This window comes from Phaethon aethereus (genome assembly GCF_964289735.1).
Source record: "Phaethon aethereus genome assembly, chromosome: 1".
Lineage (NCBI taxonomy): Eukaryota > Metazoa > Chordata > Aves > Phaethontiformes > Phaethontidae > Phaethon > Phaethon aethereus.
Window position 1 is genome coordinate 7,814,640 of NC_138575.1, and position 23,110 is coordinate 7,837,749.

Sequence of the window (23,110 nt, forward strand, 5' to 3'; positions counted from 1 at the left end):
GGGAATTTCCCCATGCCCTCCTGAGCACCAGCCCACATATTTCCTGATCTTTGATCCTTACCAAAGGTGACATCTTGGATATTAGAGGTAACTCGCTGGGTGCGCTGTCTTGCCTAACACCATCCCTCAGTATTTGTAGAACATCTTTCATCTGAGGATTTTGAACCATTTTAGGAATAGAAATCCCTCCAGCCATTCCACCATGTTGTCAGCAGCACGCAAAGGCATGATTTGGCTGTGAAAGCTGGCATGGGGTTTACTTACTCTCTGGCTCTACCTCTTTGTTCAATATCACGGTGATGGGACCCCGCATATCAGACATTTCTGCTTGCTTCACTGATGACAGCAAATCACACCCACTGGCGTAATGTATAAATGCACAAATTGCGATGAAAATGGAAACAATGTCTGCATGACTTTGACCCGGTCAGAGAATCTGTGTGTAGGCATTGACATAGCTGTTGCTGCTTGATCCAAAGTAGGTACAAATCCTACACTGACAGCGTCCATCATTTCTGCATAGTGCCTATCATGTCTAAATGCGTCCCAAGATTAGACAAGACAATGCTGCCAGCATCAACACATTCAAAATGAGGCTCAGAACAACAAATTTTTAGAATGCTGCTTTTTCTTCCCCCTCAGGTGGCTGAATGGAAAGGAAAAACAACTTATCCCCTTCTCTAAACACAGCTCACTTATACACATATATTCCCAGTTAAACAGAAAACAGAAATGATGTTATGGGACTCAAGAGCCAGACTGCTATTAAGATGTGTGTGTAATGGATGGCTTAGCTCAGAGCTGTGTGCTAAGTAGCAGAGCCCCATTAGTTCCCTTCCTCAAGCAAAGGTCAGTTTTCACACAAGTAAATCTTCTGACTGGACAGAAGTTTCTCATATCTCTAAAGAGACTCTGAGGAGCAAAGCCTCCCCGCGGGCAATTTATTACACCTTCCCCCCTGGTGAACAGAGCAGGGGGCCACCCTGAGAAGGCTGCAATAAATTGTCTGCAGGGAGCCTTGTCTTCCAGCACAAACAAGGTCTGAGCGGCTATATTTATACACTGTGGCTGGGTGGGAGGAGGGGGTTTACAAGGCTGCTGGCCTTCGAGACCTCCCCCCTTAGTACACACAGCTGATGCACACCAACCGGCAAAACACAGGCTGTGCAAAGAGAGTTGGGTTATGGCATAGCTTTGCTGGACTTCATAGAGCAGGGAACCCCTGAAAGCAGCTTGGTTAGGCTGGGTTGGTTATGTGGGATTAATATTCTGATTTTTGCTATTTTTTCTACAGCACCCAGCAGTGCATGGAGCTACAGAGATATAATGTGAGCAGGAGATGTCTCTTTGTCTCCGTTATATGTAGCATAAACTGCCTGGGAGCTTGGTGTGGGGAGTTACCAGCTCAGTGCTGGTAGTGAGAGCGGGTGAGAGAGGCAGCACAGCTGGAAGGAGCTCAGAGGTGGCTGGCCACGAGGGTGAGGACAGAGCACCCTAAGGTGCTGAAACCTCTCAGGGCAGTTCCCTGAACTCTCCTGGGGTGATCAAGCTCCATGGCAAAGTGGGCTCCAGCACCACCCTCCTTGCAGCTCTCCTTTGCAGAGGGCTCTGCAGCTGACCAGGAAAGAGCAGAGGGATTTGTGTGTGTATGATTTTTCCCCAACATATTTTCCTGGGTGCCAGCAGGTAAGATGAAACTTATCCATGCCTGAGAGCAAACTCTGCCCCTTCTCTCCTCTCTTCCCTCTCCCCTGGCTGCAAAACTGATGTATTTGATAATCTCCTGAGGCCTCTCTCCCCTGTAAACCCCTGTCTCGCATGGTGGGGCAGAGAGAGGGCTGCTCCTTCTTCCTCCTCGGTGGGGAGAGCTGGTAGCTGGCGACGTTGCGGAAGGATACTTCTGCTGCCATCTCTCTTCCCTCACCTTGGCATCAGCTTCCCGCTGGCTTTCCCTCATCCCACCCACCTTGCTCAGGGATGTACTAGGAAGCCACTGCAGCTCATCCACCCGCCTCATTCCCTGCCTGGAGCAAAGCGGTGGAACACCACACCCCCCTCTCTGATGGGGAAAACTGTGGATGGAGAAACACAGCCCATTACGTGTGAGACAAATAAATTGCTGTGGTTAATTTAGTGTGGCTCTATCTGCTCTTCCTGCCGCAGCAGGCTGCTGTCATCACCCCCCCCACCCTAATTTCTCGGAGAGATGCAAAGCTGAGTGGAAGTGAGTGGCACACCCAGCTGTGGTGTGCTGGGATCACCACGTGAGTGAGTCGGGCAAGTTGGGAGCAGCATGCCATGAATCTGCACCCCATACGTGTCTTCTGGCCAACGTGGGAGGCAGCAGTGTATTTTAGCAACAAGTTGCAATGTCCATCTAGCGCTATGAGCAATCTGTATTAGCAACCACTGTCTCCCTTCCAGGGTCAGCTGTTTCCAAACGGACTCCTGCTCCTTTTGTTTTTGACATTAGTCCTTTTCTAATGGAATACAGCTTTAAAGGCTGGGTATAAAGGAAGGCTGAAAAACTAGAATGGCCTAAGGCCTCATTTGCAACTGAAATCTGGTCCAATCCCGTTCAGGTAGTCAGGCAGAGCCTTGCAGATGGGAAAAGCCTCCTCAACCCTGGCTACACCAACCCTGTTGGAAATAATAATCTGAATTTGTAAGCTGCCCTTGGTGCACATGGAGGGGATTCGTCAGGTGAAAAGAGGTAGCTACAATGTAGATGCTGACATCTGAGCAGGGTTCTGAGGTCAGAGAACAGACATAGGTATTTTAGACGCAACTTACTGAATTCCAAAGCAGTCATCCAAAATAAGTTGGATGAATTGTTCCTGAAAATTGCCTATTTCTTTCCAGTGCTTATACAGGGAGGCTGTGTTAATTAGACTTGACCTAGAGCCATCTGCCAGGTAAACATCTCAGGTTTGTGTGGTGAATCCCATCTCAGACATCTGTCCCACCTGCCTCAGACCTGGACCACCACCGGTGCATACAGTGCTACGTTCCTTTACGTTAAAGGAAGCAATGATACGCATGAGCTTTGCGCTCTGTGTTTCAGTGCTGGTCTTTTATTAAGGCCACTGTTCTGTAGTAACTGTGGTAACCTGGCAAAATGTCCGGCATCAATATTGAGAATCCTGAGGCCCCACGGCTCCCATGCTGACCTCAGCCTAGCCAGTACGTATGAACACATGCCAGATGTTGCTGGACACAGGCATTTCTTTGTGGGAATACTGCTGGGCCATAAATACAAACTCTGCTCCAGAGTGTGTTTGAGTATTGAGGATTTATTTCACATTTTTTTCCATGCCTTTCTGAAAGAAAAGCCTTTCCATGTGAGAGATGTTCTGATTTAGCGTGACGGCTTCTGCAGTGAATTGTCACTGTTTAGCTGGTGGAGCTACCCTGGGAACACATATTCATTCCTGGGAAAAGATCCACCAGTGAAGTGAATTTTATTTGCTGAGCTTGTTCATATAAATTAACAGCATGACAAACATCCAGAACATAAAGAGATCAGACCCATGCTGGTTGTTCCCTAGCTAAGGATTGCTAATCCCACAAGGCCATTGTTTGAGGATGAGAATTCACTGCGAAGCCTGGCCAACTTTGCTTTCCACGAACAAACAGCGTGTCTATGCTCTGGTCCTCTCTCACCTCAGAGATTTACACAAAGGGAGTAACTTTGCCTTCCTTCTCCTGCCTGTGGGAGTCAGAGCAAAAGTCTTCCTTCCCTGCCAAAAATACAACAACCTTTACCTGAACCCCTGCTAGCTCTGTTTTCCTCTGACCTCCTTGCTGCCTGGGTCTTCGCACTTTACTTAGGTTCCTGCCCTTTGCCATGCAGCTTGTGTTGTGAGGTACAAATTTCACTGTCCTCTTCTGCTCTCAAAACACCTGTGTAAAATCAACTAGTCAAGCAATCCCTCCTTCCTTTATCCCCATCCCTTGCATCTACCAAACTTCATCTGTGACTCTCATCTGTCTTGGTTTATCTGCACTGTAAACCCTCTGGGGCAAGGAATGAGTTCCACCAACAACCAAATGACCAGGGCTTTAGAAAGCCAGACAGAGAGGCTAATTCTGAGAACTAATATGACTCCCACCCTGTTGCCAGACATCTCACCAGCCCTGCAAGACACATGGCCCTCCCTCTTTCTTTCATGTATGGCTTTAAAGCTATATAAACGGATATTAGCAGAATCTCATAAAATAATATTGTACAATAGCCATGGGGCAGTTGACAGCTGCCCAAGCAGCTCTGATTGCTTCCTAGATTCCTATGTTGTTCTCGGTGGAAAGCTTCCAGAGAATCACTAGATGACCGCCTGAAGACAGAGAGGCTTCAGTTAGCTGTGCAAGTGTACAAGGGCAGAAGCAATTTCTTCTGAGCTAGTTCTAAGAACATCCTTATAACATCCTTGTTCTTTGACACAGGGCTGTGAAATTTTTGGTCTTTGATTACAGAAGAGAGTAAAGACACTGGACATCAATGTTCAACAATGTCAAACCCCAAGGAAATGTGTGTCAAAAGATGAAGCTTCAACAGTGCTGCGGAGGTTTAAGTAAGGGAGGAGAATTTCATGCTGCAAAGCTTGTGAAACTTCCTATTTTCAGCACAGTTCTTCCAAGAAGCCTTTGCTTAAAAAGGCATGCTTCCTTTAAATGTACTTTTAGAGCAATCTAAAAACTGCAGCATCTTTAGTGGGCGTGCTGCCCATCAACATTGCTGCAGGCATGTTAAGGGTAAAAACAATTTGGTGGTCACATAAAAGGTGAAAATGGTTCCTCCATAGCTTCTCCTCTTCACAAACTACCATTTACTGTTCTTGCCTGAGGCTTCATGTCTTCAGTAGTTACCCAGTGTGGTTGAATTGTACATTTACTTTGACTAGAGGAAAAAACCCACATGATTACTAAATCGTGATACAGTAAACAGATTTCTCTGTAATGAACGTCTGGCCCATCCAGTCACTTGTATTACTATCTCCCCAGTTAGGACCCCCTAAGCTTTCTCAGCTGCAACGCTTGGGAGAGGTAGTGCAAGAAAGGTATCTGCAAACACAGGCAAACCTTTGCCAACGATATAGTAGGTGTCACAGGCACCCAGTCCCTTAAAAATTAGCACATTTGTAATTAGGTATGATACAGCATTAATTATCTCTACTTTCTACCTCATGGCATCAGGGGAGAGGGAGCATTCTATTTATGGTGTGGATATGGATGGCTCTGCGAGCTGCTGTGCACCCCCAGATCATCAAAATAAAACCCCATCTATGGGTGAATCTCTTCCCCACCTTTCCTTCAGCCCTTGCTTTAGTTCCCAAGCCAGAACTAAAACCTCTGGATAACAGATATGTGGGGCCTTTCTGACTTCTGGAGTCGATTTCCTTTCCAATTGCCTTCTGCTCAGATCAGATCTGAGGATGGACATAGGAACTCTTTCTGTGCTGGGAAACATTTTGAACTTCTTGCCAACATCTGACATCCACAGGGGAAAAAAACGTAGAAAAGCCATGGTAAGTTAATGCCCATTCCTAACTCTGAAGGCATCTGGCCTTCCAGTCCAATTCAATTTGTAACTCAGTGTGAAAATCCACTCATTACTACCACAAATAAGCCCATAAGTCAGTCTGGTTTTCACACAGTCACTTTTCAGACACTGAATGCTGACTTTTCCCCTATGGATTTTTCCTATGGAATTGCGATTCCGGAAGAGGAGAGGCTACTCATTTACTAACTGTTGTATGGATCCATAGTCCTAAAATGTCTCTTGGCTAAAATCTTGCTAGAATGACTTGTCTCCACTGTGCTGCCAACTTTCATAAAACAATACAGATGGCAATATTTATGCTCGTTGAGTGGTCTTTGAATGAATATGAGAGCAGCTCAGTAGCACCGGCTTTCACACGTTTAGCAGTTCTACCCCTAAAATGCGCACTTAGATCTTGCTCAATGAGAGCCTTCCCTGATTTCTGTGAGATCTCTGCCCTAGTGTGGACTCCTCAATTTGTCCCCTAGGCAAGATGCTTGATAACAGAGCTGGCCTGTTCTTAATGATTTTTTTTTTTTTCAAATTTGCCTAAAAGTCTTAATACTTTCACAGAAGAGCACCAACAGTTTTGTGTAGTTCCAAGCACAGGTGGATCTGGATCATATACACTGGAAATGTTCAGTTCTGGATCTACCCTTATGTTCTGAAACACCCAGAATGTAGACTGAGCTCTGCTCTTAGGAGAGACAGCAGGCCAGTCTGGAGTCACGGGGCTTTGTGCAGCCTTGATGTGTCCTAAGATGTATCCACCACTAAATATGGGGACATAACAGAACAAAGAGTCTCTTCTCTTGAGAAGCCTCACTTGTAATTGAAGTTAAATGAATGACAAACACTATGCAGGGGAAAAAAGCTTCACTCAGGGGAGGAAACGCAAAAGTAGGTCTTCATTTTTTGTGAGTACTATGGAATGAATGAGAGTGATGTCAGATGTAATATAACACTGGAGTGGAAAGGCTAACAGAAGAAGACACAGTAACACTGCAATGGTTAGTTCTAGACATGAGCTATCCATTAAAAGTAAGTCAAAACCCTCAACTTAATTTTGTACATATGCCATCCCAACCCCCAGCCTCTCTCTGGGTGTTTTAAAGCTGCAAGAGCAAATTTGTCTTCTCAGAAAATATCTCTCTTGGAGACAAAGGCACTGTGTGCACAAGAGCACCGGCACCTTCTAGTGGCTCCCAAACACTGACAGTTCCTTGCAAAATTGCCATATGAAGAGAAATTGTCTCAAACTGCCACAATCTTCATTAAAATCTTTCTAGTCTGGTCCAGTCCAGACTATGAATATGTTCTATGCCCATGCAGAAGCCAGCCGGTTGCCATAAAATGCCGTCATTTGCTGATATGGATAATTCATTATACCGTTACGTGGCTGAGTCCAGAAGGCACATACGACAGAGCTATACTGGGATTAATTTGGTCCCTGATGTAACACACATCCTGGGCACAATCCAGAGGAAACGGTTGGCTTGCTGGTGAGGAAGCGAGTGTTTTCCCTCCCTGCTCAGGTTGGTTATCCTGGCAGAAAGAGGTTTTTTTTCTGCAGCCGTACCCAGCTTGGACTTTCCAGGAGTTCAAAAGCCACAAATAAAAATATAAAGACATCATGTCTGATCTTCCCCTCACACAAGGTTTCTCTCTGGGCAGCTACAGGTATTAGTGTGGCTACTACTCATTTACACTTGTGTGAGAGGAGTTTTCAAAGCCAAAGAGCTCAAAAGAAGCCTCAGGAAGAGTGTCTGCAGGCGTTTCTACAGCGTGAGAACCCAACAACCTTATTTTCTGGCCTCTGGTCATCCACAGCTGTATCCCATGGGTAGGGCTTGCCATCATGCACTTACCTGACACAAAAGTACAAAACAACCGGTCCTGACTTTTTGGGGAAGTCATGTTCCAGCACCCGACGGTCCAGCTGAAGCCAGTTCAAGTGTCCCCTGGCAAGAGAAGAGACAGTTTTGAGCCTGGCACCGAAGAGGTTTCTCGCTGCTCATTGCAGTGAGGTCTGAGGTGTTACAAAAGATGAACCGAAGCGCATGCTATTTGCCTTCAGCTATTGCATGATATTTGAGAAACACACAATAAATGTTTGAGGAGCGGAGGTGATATCATCCTGGCAACATTTCAGCCTGGGAATCGAACAGCTAAAGTTCAATCTGTCAGGGTGAAAGCTGGCAGCACCGAGCAGGCAGGACAGCCCAAAATGTTATGAGCTTCACCTTTTTATTACAACCCCCTGGAGCAGTCGTATCATTAAAAGTCTGTCAAGATTTTCATTAGAAATCCTTATTGTTAAAGAGTTTCCACAACGCCTGCAATATTTCACTCAAGGCTAAACCTGACTCTACAGCCTCAGACAGTTTATTTACCACCCACATGCCTACAATAGCCTGTCTAGGTTTGCCCAGCCTTCGTTTTTCCTCCTTCAGAGTGTTCCTGAAAAACAGCTGCTCCATGGAGCGTTCCAGCTCCAATTACCACATGCTGCTTTTCCTTTGCCGAGATGGTACCTGTCGCTACTATTTTCTCCTATAATTTATCCATTCGTGCCTTGCTGCTGGAAGCTTCCCTGGGCAGGAGCTCTATTCTTCGTCACGTTCCCCACATTGTAGAGCGCTGTGTGTGCGTGAGAGGTATTTTATAAATACCATTATTTGTATTACACTCCACAGCTGAGAGAAAGGCCCTGTTAAATTAGGCACTGTGGAAATACACAGGGTAAAATTCAGGCCCCACTGAAGTCAGCGGCAATTTTGCCATTGCCTCCAGTGATGCTAGGGCTGCATCCTGTGAGCATTTTGCTATTGATTTCAGTCAGACCAGTTTTCACCCAGAAGGCGAGGCAGCCCTTGCTTTCAGCACTCTGCTGTCTAGACAAGCAAGGGGAGAGAGAGCTGAAGTGATTTTGGGGGGGGAATCTTGCAGCAAATAAGGCAGGAAATGGAACTCGGATGTCCTGAGCTCTATGCCCAGTGCCTATTTGCCAGCTCATGCTAATCCTCAAGAATAATTCTCATTATTCGAGGGGAAAAAAAGGCTTGGTTTAAAAAAAAGCATTGAATTAACCTCTGGGGTTGCCATAAGCCTTAGCAATGTACCCTGTCAGCAAACACACTCAGCTTTCATAAGGGTCTGCCCGTCACTCTTTAGCAGCGTGTGTGCTTTGCGCAACAGAGAAGCCCCTTTGGAAAGTAAGCAACAACACCTATTTAGCAATTTCACTGGATTTGTAGCTCCCCCACTCCATCTTTTCCAGACAAATCAATAAAGGGGAAAGTAGCAGTTTCAGGAGGCTTTGAATCACTTGGGTTCGATTTGAATTTCTGTACAGCTGCCCTGTACATAGGTGCAGAAGAGGATGGGCAGCTCAGGGACCTTCAAGCCCAGGCAGCTCTGGGCTGACCTGGAGACCAGCTGGGACATCGTGCATGCTCATCTCGGCACAGCACGCTCCTTTGCGCCGTCTAAGGGATTCAAAATTACTTGTGAGCTCCACTCATCGCTCCAGTGGGTTCAGGATGAGACATTTGTAAAGAAGCTGTCTCACCTCAAATTTTGCCATGTAGAAGTCAGGCGTTCAGTTTAAGCAGCCTTTGAATCTCTGATGCAAGAGCACCAAGTCTCAGCTAGGTACAAGTGATACAGGTGGAGTTGAGGACTTTTCAAACTAATCCTGGACATCTTTTGGTGTACAAAAAGGATCAAAACCTTTTTTATCCCCTGCTCTAGACACCTGTATATTTCTCTCCAAGATATTTTAACTTTTAGTCAGCTTTTTCTTTAGATAAAGTTTTAAAGTAAGTTTTTTCTCTACTTTTTTCTCTAGGTAAAGGGCAGCCTGAACTGTGTGTTAGGGGCACAGACTTACTAGCAGTGTGGCCACTGGAAAGGGGTGACATAATGCAGATTGTCAAGCCTAACTAGTCATTTCATATGTCTCTACTGCAGTACAGAGGCTGAGGGCAAGTCTGCCCAGCCTGGGACAGTACTGTGCGGTGATACTGCCCGGGACCAAGGGTGAGGGTGGCTGTGTTAATGGGGCCGGGTGTATGGGCTAACTAGTCTTGTTCTTGGCACGCTGTGTAGCTGGGCACGCAGCACGATGGGGTCTTCTTCCATATTCCTGCTGCCGGGATGCGGTTGCCTAGCACTAGTGCAGGATCCCTGCATCGTGCCCTGTTGATCAGCACAGATATGTACTTTAACAAGACTTGGTTTTTAGAAGACAGATGCTCCAGGCTGTCAAAAAATATGCCCCATTGCAAGATTCTCTGCCTGGGCACCCAAAAATTAGAAGTGTCCACATTTCCCACTGCATCCTCCTTCTTGAAATCTGTCCCTTTTTCTATTTTTTTTTTGTTCTAAAGTGCTGTTGTGCTTCTTTTAACAGGGCTCAGGAAGGCTGAAATTAACTGTGAAGGCCACAGGATGCATGGAGATTTAAACTAGACATGCTCATTCATTCCTAGCCAAAGTACAAAATGAGCATTTAACCATGTAGGCCAAGCTACAAAACACTGTCAGAGCAAGGAAAAGCCACACTAAACCTCACATCCTATCCTGAACCTGTCCAGCTGCATTTGTATCACCAAAGTAGCAGCCACCAGCAGCTTATGGCATTACACACCAGTTCCCACCGAGACCGATTTGTTGACAATGGACTTACTGTCTACCTCTATGTTTATTCAACAGAAATGTCTGGGTTTGCCTAACATGTACAACGAAAGGTTGAGAAGCCATGGTGCACAGAACAATAATTCACTACAAGGTATTCTTTATGTTGAAAAGACTCGCTCTTTTCATTCTTACTGCATTTTAACTTGAGAAACTGGTTGATATAATCAGTACAAAAAGAAATACATTCATATATGTATGCATACCACGTTACACGTTTATGTTGCACAGGTACATGGGTGTGCGTAGTGAATAACACATTTAATTGCCACTGAGTTTTTGGGTTGAAGAGTTTTATTACTCTCATCTGCATGGAGTTTAAATCCGAAGCTCCTTCAGAGGAGGAAGGTCACTTAAATCACTGCCAGGAGCTAACTGCTTACTGTACTCAATTACCACTTACAATCTTTCATCGCTGAGGGCTTCTGCACTGCAGATTGTCACCTAACTGCTTGTTTTCAAGCATGCATGTGTGGCATGTAGAGAACAGCAGCAGTGAAGAGTCACTGGCATCTGCCTGTGAATGTGGTCTATCGGGGAGCCAAACTCCAATGCCATTACACCACAAAACGCTTTGCTCTGGAAACTGTCTTGCTGTCTTCAGCAGAACTATTAATGGAGCAAAATCCCATGTAAGACAGGGAAAAGTATGGGCATATAACCCTAGGCATGTAGTAATCCTGACAGTTTTGATGGACCAATTTAGGCAGCTTGCGTTGGGATCCCATTCATACATGCCTACGTCTAGCTGGATTTCCTTCACAGTTCAATTTAGAGACACAAAGTAGCTTTTGTTTCATTATCACCATTGATTTGTTCATTTGGGTATTTATATCAGTGTATTCACAAATAATGGTGCAAACAGTTTTGGATGACCTATAGGGAGGCTGAATATTGGAAGCCAGATCATTTTTCTCTGTTGATTGTACTCATGTTGGCAGTTAAACTGGTGTGTCAATAGGAAACACATAATTGCTTTTAGAAAAAGAAACTGGGTCCATTTAGGTTACAGACTGAGTATGGATTTTGGTGCCCAGGGTTCTGTTGTCGATCGCAAGCAGTAGTTGTGTTTTCTTTTCTAAGGGCTTTCAGTTAAGAGTGGTACATCAATGAATACTTTGCCTCCAGGTGGTTCTGTTTATACAGTTTTGTGGTTAGTGTCCAGTTTTCTGAAAAGTGAATCCATATTGATTTGTGTTATATATTGTGGACTAATAAACCAACTCACGCCTCTTCAGTGTCAAACTCTTGTTGAATTGAATGGACATTGAGAAAACCCAGTTCATAAAATAGAAACCACATAAACTATTTTACATTTCCATCAATCACGACAGAAACAAAAAAATCCTTTTAAGCTCACAGATTTTCTCGTTTAAAGTCTTAATCCTTCAGCAGATACATTTTTGAAGGGGTTGCAAATCTCAGGAAGCTATATGAGTTTAATTATAAAAATTTTGCAAAATAGTAGATTTGATGACAAAGGAACTGATGTAATGCCAGAGCAGGACATCATTCTGAGAGCTGCACCCCCCATTGGACTGGCTGTTCAACCAGGACATGGGATACCTGGTCCCTCATTTTGGCTCTGCCACATGGCTGCAGGGTGGAAACTTCACCCCAGTTCTCAGAGATGAGGGAGTACTCCAGAAGAGTGGTACCCTGCTATCCCCTGGCCATAGGATCCCGGGCTGAGCAAGGGCACTCTCCATCATTTCCTTATCATGTTAGTACAGTCTCTAGCACAAGTGTAACACAGATAATGGGGACCTCAATGCTTTGCAGTTTTTATCCTATATATTAGCTAGCTGAAGAAGCTGCTCTGCAGGTTCTCCTCTGGCGAGGGATCAAAAGGGTTTGGATCAGCTTTTTGTTGGACCCATGGAAAGGGAGAGCTGCGGGATGCAAAAGTTGGTAGTTATCCATGGAGCAGGTGACTCACATCTAAGGACAAGTAAAGGTCATGGAAAACCTGCCCGTGGCCCCACGGGGCATCTGCAGCAAACAGAAGGGTAATTCTGACCACTTACTTTCAGTGAATGCTGGAAGAGCTGATGCCAAGGGAAAGGGCGGTTAGCGGAGATTCATAATCAGCTGAACTGAAAAAAAAGCGCCCTTTCCTCATTCCTTTTCACCCTTAATCAACCAGCATATAGCTCTTCTGACTTCATGTGAAGCTTGGCCCCATGCAATGCACAGGGGCACCCTTTTGACCTGTGCTCTCCTGCAGTTAATGGCTCACACCATAAAGCGTTCCTATGATCATTAAAATAAGAGACGTTATTCTCTCCTCCATAATAGTCTGACAATCTAATTTTAGTCACGCTGAATGCAGTAATGACCTTATATTATCACAAGAAACTATTAAGTCGCCAACGCAAAGGTTGTTCTTATTGATTTTCTTCTTAGGTTGTCATGATAGAGCACAACTAATGAATGGAAATCCCCAGTCCAAATAATTTCCAAATAAATTACTCTCATAGAGCTTTTACCCTTAAATAGAAGAATTGATTTAATACTTTAGCGGCTTTTCTTCTTTCTAAACTTGCAATTTAACCAACCCAGACTACATTTACGAACCACGCTTGTTCTATTTTGGCTGGTTATGAGTTCCCTTCAAGTAAGGCACATGGAAACTCAGTCAAGAGTGAAGAGAAGGAGATCCCTGAGGACCTGTGTCACAGAATTAAAGGGTTTCTTTTCATGGCCCTGGTTTTTATCAGCTATAGGGCTGTGTTAGGTGCCCTGCAAATACACATTAAGAGACTATTTTTCCTACTTTTTGAAGACAGGATTTTTTTTTAAACTTCCATTTCACATTGCAGGTTAAGATCTGTGGTACAGACAGCCCAGTTTATTTTCTGAAGGTGACATGGGGCATCTATTTCCAAGACCCAGTCCAACCCCTCAAGTATATTTTTTTGGCTGTGTTGAGTCAAATAAAACAATTGCTGTTTGTCCTAACTCTATTCAAAGCTTTTTACAATTGAAGAGGAAATATTTTTGTCAAGGTTATTTTCACAACACTTGACTACAGGTCAAGAAGGTGACCAAGTGAGTGGATGTCATCACCTCATCCTTTGAAATCCCTTCCTGACAGTGCGCATCCATCTACATCCGCTGCACATCTCCGAGTAATGCCTCAACAGCCTCTGCCAGCTTCTCGCGCTTCCTCCCATTGCTAACTCAGATCTTTGCTCACGCCGCTCCGTGTTAAACCTGAAAGCCCCAAGGGAGGCTGGGCTGTCTCTAATTGCTGACACCTCCTCATTAGCTTCCCTGGCACTCTCAGGGGAGCCCTGTGCCCACTCAGCTGAGCTGAGAGCTGGGACTTGCTCAGCTGCTATCTGGTTGCAGCCTGACATGTATTTCTTGTTTTTAACCTGTGCTGTTAGGACAGTTAAGGGAACATTTTCATCTCTTAGCCCACTTTGGCTTCCCTGCATGGCTCTCCTGCACCCCTCAGGCAGCACCCACTGAGTAACTTGCTCTCTGCAATAAGAAATAACACCTTGGTGAGGAGCAATTTCCTCCTCTAGCTTTATAAACTGACAGTGCCTCCTGATGTTCCTACTTTGAGGACCAGTCTCATTGGTTTGTGTTGGGTTGGCGGTCTCCTACAGGGTTGAGCTGTTCATGTCAGTGAGATGGGATGGATTCTGGAATCTCCTTTGATTCGGCTCCTGCTTTTGCACGTGCCAGATTCTGAGCGTTCCTCCATTCTGGGAGCTGGGTCCTGGGGTGGCCTCAGGCTGCCCAAGGCAGGCACTTGCCAAAGAAACTGGCTCTAGAGGGGTCATTGCTGCTGAGATGAACGTGGACACGTTTGTGCAATTACGCAGCAACCTCTGATTACACGATCCTGAATCATTCCAGCAGATAATTTACATTTCTCTGCCACTTCAGCAGGAGAGTGGAGCTGGCTGATGACAGCAATACCACTGACTCAGCTGTTCTGGGAACACAGCATTGTCTTGAAAATCTTGGTTTTTTAAAACAATATAGGTGTGGGAAGCCTCTTCCTGATGAATACACCAAAAAACCCCCTATTGCCAACCAAGGTGGAGTACGGTGGTTGCACATACAAGGCATAGTCTATATGCCAAGGACAGTCTAACTACAGAGAGAAAACAGGCAGCTGGAAAAAAGTAGCAGGGACTGTGCAGTAGCACTGGGAGGTCACAGTCTAGGACAAATCATAGCATTTGGCAGACCTTTCATGTTTCTCCAGTGCTAATTTTATACTTGCCTTTTAAACAGGGGGTAGAAATGGCATGTCTTGAGACAAAACTGCAATTTTTGTGGCAATACTAGGGCTCTGGGAGCTGGGGTTCAAGGTGAACAACCAACATTGCCTGAGGTGACTGCAGTGTCAGGGTTCCATCCTTTGGTTTAGCTCAGCCATAAGGCTGTTGTGTGATTCCTGGTTAAGGTAAAATCCTTTCCACAATGGAACTTCTATATTTAAAAATGCTTTTCGTTCACATTGAATTTGGCAATCCTCTCCTTTCCCACTCTTTCTTCTTTCCCTTTTTAAAGAAACTCTAATCTTGGATCTAAAACATCAGAAATAATAAAGTAATTTTGTGAGGTTGTTTTTTTTTCTTTCTTTCCTTGAAATAATTTAGTATTACTTTTAAGCCTGCTTGAGTGAATAAACTGATTAACGCTTTAATTGAACAGCCAACCTGGTAATAATTTTTGAACTAGTGAGTGGCTCTTAAGTCCATGAGAGCTTAAGATAACCTTTTACCAATGCCAAATGACATCAACCGTTTGAACATGGGATTAGGACAGGATTGTCACTGCCTCTGTACACCTCTGGCCATGCTTAACACACCATGAGAAGCCTCCAGCCCTCTGAAGAAGAGGCAGTACAGGACAGACTCTGATGTGAGGTCCATGACTCCCTAGACCTTGGGGTACACCGGTCTTTTACGCTGGTCATTTTGCTTAGGACAAAACCACCAAGGTTTCCTGTGATCTAAGGATTGCCTCTTGGGTCTTTGATTTCTCGCACTTACGTTTCATCTGTGAATGCGATTCCAAAGTACTCCTTCTCCTTCAGGTTGAAATGAGATGCCACCAAGTCAAGCAACTCCTTGGCCAAAAGCTTTGGCTGGAAAACAAGAATGAAAGAAAGTGATTAATGAGGAGAACTTGAACAGAACTGCACTGTGCTTCTGGAGGGAAATGCTAGCCTTGAAGGTACTCCATTGTTGTTGCTTTTATGTTCCCTCTGGTGTTCAAGCTAAATCTGCAAGCAACATTATCTCCTTGAAATGAGCAGTAGTTTCCCTCCTAGGTAAATACTAAAAACCTGGCAACTCTGACCTCTTCCGTGCTTAATGTCTCTGCAGACAGATGACCTGCCGCCTGCCAGTGTTCAGATGTACCATGACCAGCTCACTCATGCCACCCTGATAATTTTAGTTGTTAAAGCTTTTTATCAAGGACCTTTGCAAACATATTTCAGACACCCACACACACAGCACAGATATATGCTCATAACACTAAGAAAATACATAGTGCCAACAGATAGGATGTGACAGGACCAAATGAGAAGTAAATGGCAGAACAAAATAGTTTCCCATTCAGTACTGCTTGTCATTTAGAGATACGGATATAACCTCAAATTTAGGCACTTGGAAGGAAAGAGAGGAAAATAACACACACTTTCAAAACACCCTTTGTAAGAGCATAAAAGCCAAGCTCAGAGAAACTATTCACTCCATATGGAGGATACTGCATACGGACTACCTTTTCTGCAAAACCTTCTTTGACTTTTAAGTCGAACACATCCTCCTGCCTCTGTGAATTTTCACCAGCTCTGCTGAGCTCCTGTGTTTCCTACTGGACTACTGAAGTCTTGGCCGTAACAGAGCTCTTGTCCTGACTGGCACTGGTAGGGAACGGGTACAGAGGATCCAGGTAAATGCAGCCTGTGATCCCACAGACTGTAACAGCCCCAGATCCGAGCTGCAGTGGTGACAGCAGCAGTGGCACGGAGATCCCAGCAATGTTCCCTGGTGACTGGTCATGAGGATTTGGTTTACAAATCTCTGTGCTGCAAGCCTCAGTGAAAATAAAGCTGTTTGCAGCTTTACTGCCCCAATGAGCTGGCCAAGCACCTGAGTCAGAGTTACCCCAGATATGAACCTGTTGTTAAATGGAGATGAAATGATGATGCTGTGCAGAAAACGGGTGGCATGGACCTGAGAACACTGCTGTCCTAATTGACTGCTCTGTCTTGTAAATACAAACCCAGCTTGCGTTGAAAAAACCCTGATTTGTACTTAACTCCCAAACAGATTCATAAGACTCTCAACCTCTCTCTAGAAATGTCTGTAAACCCAGCACTGTCATAATATCTGACACAGCTGAGACAAACTTGAAGCAATACTTCCCTGACATTCATGTGAACGTTGTGCTCCACTCACCCACCTCCCTGCTGTGTCCTGGTGCAGCCACCAGCGCTGACCATACTGCTCCTTCGTGCGCCTAACGCAAGGGTGTTTCTGGGTCGTGCCAGCAAAGAAAGCAGCAGTAGCTGTGCCTAAATGCAGCACTAGCTTAAAGCAGCTTCCGAATATGAGATGTGTTGCTGTGTAGGAGGAACAGCCTGGTAGATAACGGATGGGTGGGATGCAACTAGCTTCATTTTAATTCCCAAGTCAGACTTCTCAGGCACAACCATTGGAGTCTCTACTAGAGAGTCTCTCTCTAAGTCTACGCTGCTTGCTGCATTGCCTTTCACAGACTCCTGAACGAGCTCCCAAATGGTGCCTAGAGCTGAGTAGACCAGGCGTGGGGCTGTGGTCCTGTCCTTTGTCACCTTGAGTCCCTTCAGGGACCCAAGCAAAGAGCACGCCAGCTACACCGGTCTCTTTGGAAACTCCTCAGACGCTTCTCTCCTGGCATTGTGCTGGGTGGGATGGACATTCCCAGTATCCCTGCCTCCTATAAGATGAACCTCCCTTTGCTGGAGCATTTTAAGGACAAGCTACAGTTTGGCTTACAAGGTACCCAGATACTGTGATGAAGAGGATGGTAAGACTGCCAGGTGAATTCAGAGATACACAGGCTCAGTGCAGGTACTTACTGGGGGGCATTGGAGGAGTTTTCAGCTTAACACAGACAAACATTTGAAGGAGAGGAAGGGGGTTTTGTGCCTGTCACTGTGCAATTTGGGAACCTAAATCCTCCTTTTCCCCCACCCCTGCCCAAGCCTCCCTGCTCCTTCCTCTCACGATCGGGCCAAACTCTCTCTGCACCAGAAAGGGATTTCTTCCCAGGCCAGCACTACCAGAGGAGAAGGGGTGGGAATGCGTGGCCAGTGACGGGTGTAGGGGACAGCAGGACTGACCCCTCCATGGCCAAGGCCACTGGTGGAGGCAGTTGGTGGAGATGAATCTGGGCATCCCCATGACGGAGCGCATTGCAGGCGCGGCGCTACGTGGCTGGCACTGCCTGGCTCCCCATGCTCTGGGGCAGCTCAGTTATTTGATAAATGAGCAATTGTGCTGCCAAGCAGGGAAGCGATCCATCAGCCAACCTTGCTGGGTGTCCCACCTGAGAGGGCAACGGTGCGGAAGGGTGGCAAAAAAGCACGCCTCAAACAGAGTAGCGCTTTCTCAAGCCTGGGTTAAGCACCTGGAGGGGATAGATTGAGCTTTCATATTTCACAAGAAAGCAGAACAGAGCAATAAATGGCTGATAAACAAGCTGCCCATGGATGTGGGGAAGTGATGGGTCTCTCGGCTCCAGCCAGCCAGCACTGCCACAAGGGTCACTGGACAAGGCATAAAATCCCCTTCTGATGTCCAGCCACATCATGGAGTGATGCCCAGTGTCCCTTGCCCCACACACTGCTGCATCCAGCCCCGGATGGAGTGAGGAGCAGCACCTGAAAGCACCTGCCTTCAGCCACCCTCCCCAGGCAAGATGGGTAAATGCAACGTGCTGCTTCCTTATTTCTGCTGTGAGACCCGGCTGCTGAAAAAGCATGGCCTGACAGCTTTCCCTTCTCTACCGCCCAGTGACTGCTACTCCTCTCTCAGCACGGTCCCCCTCCTGCCTCTGGGGCTCGGCAGGGGCATGGTCTCCACTGCCCTTGCCGTGGGGCCTCCTCCAAAGCCTGTGGTAGCAGATAAGGCAGGATAACCCTTTGTCTTGCAAGATAAGGGAAAAGAACAATAGATGCAGGCCCAGCACTGGAGCGGTGCCAGGTTAGTTACTGGGCCAGAGTCCCTGAAGAGGCTTACGGCAGTGAAGTTAAGCCCTGCTAGTCCCCTCCAAGATTACTTTCCACTTTCCTCTTAAGCTCTACAAGGTTATTGTCCTTTCCAGTGGGATGACTTCCCTGTCTTCCCAACACAGATGGGCAACCTGAGTTTTTGGAGCGGAGAGGAGAAAGGTGTCTTCTGCAGATAGCAAAGACTGCTCAAGACAAACCTGCACAGCCGGGCTAAGGGCAGGAAAGCCCTGCCAGGCACAAGCCGAGCTGCAGCCCATCCCGCTGTCTCAAGAGACACCCACACGCTCAATGTTAACGGTTAATCTGCTTGCCGTTCTCAATGGGAACGGCTGAGCAATGACCTCCTTTCATGTGAGCTGTGCAGACAAAGAGCTCATTAGCAATGCCTGTGGCAAGTTGTTTTAATTCATTATGAATTTCTGGACTTCATTTTCCAGGAGGATATTCATTTTGCATTAATAAAACTTCTATCACAGACACATTGAAGGCGATGGGGTCTGGTCTCTGAGAGCAGGGGAATAAATACAAAGTGAGCCCAGGACCTTCTACATCCAATGTAGCGGGATGGTCAGCAAGACAGCTTGTGAATCCCGCAGGAATACACCAGGAATAACAGGTGGCATTCAAATCAGAAACCGAAGCATGTCCTCAATGCTGCAGAGCTGCAAAGCTGGACCGTGGTGCACTGTGAGCTGCCTGGGCAGTTGCTGAGACCCCTCTGCATCTGCTGCTCTTCATCTCCTTCCTACCCACACCTTCTGGCACCCTCCGTGTAACCTGTATCTGAAAAAACAGCCTGGGGGAGCATGTCAGAGCTGCAGCTGGCTGGCCTGAACTTGGGATGGGGTACACCAACAGAGATCCTTCAGCTGGAGCAACGAGGGCTGAGCGTGCTGTGCTGGTGGGGGTGGGCTGTCAGAGCCAGGGTTTCCCCAGCTGCTCCCTCCCGCTACAGCACCCTCTTTGCAAAAATGCATGTGAAGAACAATGCCCTGTAAATCAAGTGTTATTTTTAGTAGAAGAATGAGTGGAGCCCCGGCTGCGGTCCCAGCAAGCCGGTGCTGTGGCCCTGGGGGAGAAGAGCTTGCTCCTAGTAAGTGCTCTCGCCCTGCCAGGAGGACAGCCTGAGGGACCCATGCTCCCATGTAGTGGAGTCTCTGGAACACACACCAGATGTTTTGTAGCTGAAGACACTGTCCCTGAGGCTTTTCTGCATGGCAGTGAGCAGAGAGTGCTTTCACAGCTCTGGACCCTTACTGAACTCCCCAGTTCACAGCTCTGAACTCCCCAATTCCTACTCCAGCCTGGGACAAGCAACACTTTGCAGCCTCTGGACTTGCAGCATGACACTTTCCACAAAACTCGATACCTTAATACTGGGTCATGGGTCCATCTGCCAAGCATGATGGCATCAGTACTTCACTCAGGGAATTCCTGGTCATCTGTAGAGTGGGCAACTCTTCTGTGAAGTCAAACCTGATTTGGGAGCACTCTGAGGTTTCTCCCTTCCCTCTTGGAGAGGCAGGGGAGCAGAGATGGACTCATTTGGTGCTGCCTCCCTATTAGCAGGACGACGCAGACACCCTTCACTGTGCCCTGGGCCATGCCTGAGAGGGTTATCTGAAATGCTGTGTAATGCTCTGCACCCGCAAAACACTTCTGCCTCAGCCGTGAGGAGCACCGCGAGCGTGTGGCCGGGGCTATTCTGCAACCCCAGCTCCTGCAGCCTTGAGGCAGTGAACTCATTCCTCCCTCCCCCCTCTCCAAAATAATATAAGTTTGTCCAAGTAGTGACTTAGGAGAAAGGGAGAGCTTTATTAGTGGTGTTGGGAGGTGGCAGGGAAAGAACTGAGCCTCGGTAGCAGCTCTGTGACTTGAACTTGCACCAAGAAAGCTTATGAAAAGGCATCAAAGATGGTGAAAAAAGGTATGTATAGGATCACAGCTGGCTGAGTCTCCCAGGGCTGCATTCCCTGCATTTCCCCATTGCTTGAAGAGCCCCCATAACCTGGGCCGCAGGCACAGCCTGTGCTAGAGAGAACCACACCAAGCTCTGTCTTTATCTCCTTGGCTCTATTTTAAGGAGCATTCAGCACTGACTAACCACAGGGGATGAGTCTTTCTTCCATGCACTGCACTTACCTCTGTACAGAGACACTATATACAGATGCGCTCTATACAGGTGTCTCTTCCCAATTAGATGTGAAGGCAACTTCCCTGAATAATGACAGAGCACAGCATTGTGCTCTAAAGGCAAGTAGGGAGGGGAAGGGCAAGCCTGAGAGTGCCTTGGGAAGGGGAGATGGAGGCTGCATGAGGGATGAGTTATACTGATTCAATGTCAAAAAAACCCAAGTATCACAGCTCTTCCATGTATTTATTGGATGAGTTCTCATTAGCATGAGCCCACTGGGGGAGCAGGCTGGGATCTGCTCATGGGAGACCTCCCCAGTGCTGGAGAGAGGAAAAGGAGGAGGTGAGATGCAGGTGATGCAGAGCAAGTCTTTACTACACAAGGTGACACAGAAAACCTATTTTGGTGCCTCCTACTGTCAGCCACTGTCAGTGTCACACAGGTTTAGTGACAATCTAATGTGTTATGGGCATGTATGGGCATGTATGGGCATCCCCCCCCGCCAGGATGGGACGAGGAGTAAGAGGTCCTCTCGGGAGAAGAATCTCTTGTAGCCTGAGGGAAGCTTGACACCAAGCTGAGTGGTTTGGTTGACACACCTGAGGGACAGGATGCCATCCAGAGCGACCTGGACAAGCTCGAGGAATGGGCTGCTGTGAACCTCATGAGGTTCAAAAAGGCCAAGTGCAGGGTCCTGCACCCAGGTCAGGGCAACCCCCGGTATCAGCACAGGCTGGGGTATGAAGGGATGGAGAGCAGCCCTGCCAAGAAGGACTTGGGGGTACTGGTGGGTGAAAAGCTGGACATGAGCCGGCAATGTGCGCTCACAGCCCAGAAGCCAACAATGTCCTGGGCTGCACCCAAAGCCACGTGGCCAGCGGGGCGAGGGAGGGGATTCTGCCCCTCTGCCCCGCTCTGGGGAGACCCCCCTGCAGTGCTGCATCCAGCTCTGGAGCCCTCGGCACAGGAGAGACATGGACCTGCTGGAGCGGGGCCAGAGGAGGCCCCAGCAACGCTCCGAGGGCTGGAACAGCTCTGCTGGGAGGACAGGCTGGGAGAGCTGGGGGGGTTCAGCCTGGAGCAGAGAAGGCTCCGGGGGGACCTTACTGCAGCTGCCAGGGCTGAAAGGGGCTTATGAGAAAGATGGGGACAGACTTTTTAGCAGGGCTTGTTGCCATAGGACAAGGGGTGATGGCTTTAAACTGAAAGAGGGGAGATTCAGACCAGATCGAAGGAAGAAATTTTTCACCGTGAGGGTGGTGAAACCCCGGCCCAGGTTGCCCAGAGAGGTGGTAGATGCCCCATCCCTGGAAACATCCCAGGTCAGGCTGGACGGGGCTCTGAGCAACCTGCTTTAGTTGCAGATGTCCCTGCTCATGGCAGGGGGGTTGGACTAGATGGCCTTTATAGGTCCCTTCCGACCCAAACCATTCTGTGATTCTATGATAAGCTTCTAGGGGCAACTAATCTCATCCTAAAACCAGCCCATATTCCTACAAATACCTGTTTCTCTCCAGGAGGGTGTGGTGATTGACTCAGCTGAGGTTCAACACTGTAAATATCTAACCTGAGTTGATCCAGATCCTGCCCTGAGAGGGCAGTGCTGCCATCGAGGAGGGGCTCCTTGGGGGCTGCAAACCAAGTGCCACCATGGGTGCAACTGGGAGCTCATCTCACCAAGCCATGGGTGCAGCTGGCTCAGCACCTGAGGAGTAAACATCTCTCTATCCCAACCTGTAAAATCAGAGAAGTGCAAGGATTTCTCCGTAGCTTCAGAAGATCATTCTGTCAGTTGTTGTGGAAAATGCGGCAGAAACACACAATCATTCTGATATTAAATATTCAATATAATTAAAAGACAATGTTGCTGGGATTTGAGCAGCCCGAGGAGCTCCAGAGTCATGTGTTTCCCCAGTGGATAGACAGGCTGCCCACTTTTGGCAGAGAAGCATGTTTCTCAGTGACAGCTTCCCATTACGCTCAGAAATGAGTGAGTTATAGAGAGAGATTATCTATCCACAGTCCAGCAGTGCCATGAATAAAAAACAGATGACATGGTATTAGCAGCTGCTGGTATGTCCCTAGAAACGCAGGCACACACAAAGTATATTTTATTGTTTTATTGACTGTCAAACAAGCCTATCTGTTCCCCCTCCCCCATTTCATAGCTTTTCCCTAATTCTCTGTGGCAGAAGGTTTCTGGGAAATGCATAGATTCAACATACGGACAGACGCGCGCTGCCCGAATCCATCCAGCACAGAGACACGCTGAACTGTGGGAACCAGGTAACTAGATCACGCTTAGTAATGCCTTGTTTCATTAGATTAAAAAGGCTGCTACCATCCTCTGTGTCCTTGCTGGAGGGACTTACAGCGAGATACATCACGAGAATATAGAGATGAGACACTGCTACGCCAAGTGCTGTGATGCTGAAGACTGTTTGCAGTACCGGTGTTCAGCCTGTATTGATTTTGTGCTGTAACC

General features: G+C 47.1%; 1 protein-coding gene across 3 annotated transcripts in view; it reads right to left on the bottom strand.

Moving 5' to 3' along the window:
* FRMD4A (FERM domain containing 4A) overlaps positions 1-23,110 on the bottom strand; it is a gene marked incomplete at both ends in the record, with an annotated part of 383,792 nt that overhangs the window by 85,407 nt on the left and 275,275 nt on the right. For all 3 annotated transcript variants that reach the window (XM_082013889.1, XM_082013888.1, XM_082013887.1), the window contains 2 exons: positions 7,408-7,500; positions 15,259-15,353. In XM_082013889.1, coding sequence (XP_081870015.1) covers positions 7,408-7,500; positions 15,259-15,353 — 188 coding nt within the window. The remainder of the gene's footprint in view (positions 1-7,407; positions 7,501-15,258; positions 15,354-23,110) is intronic.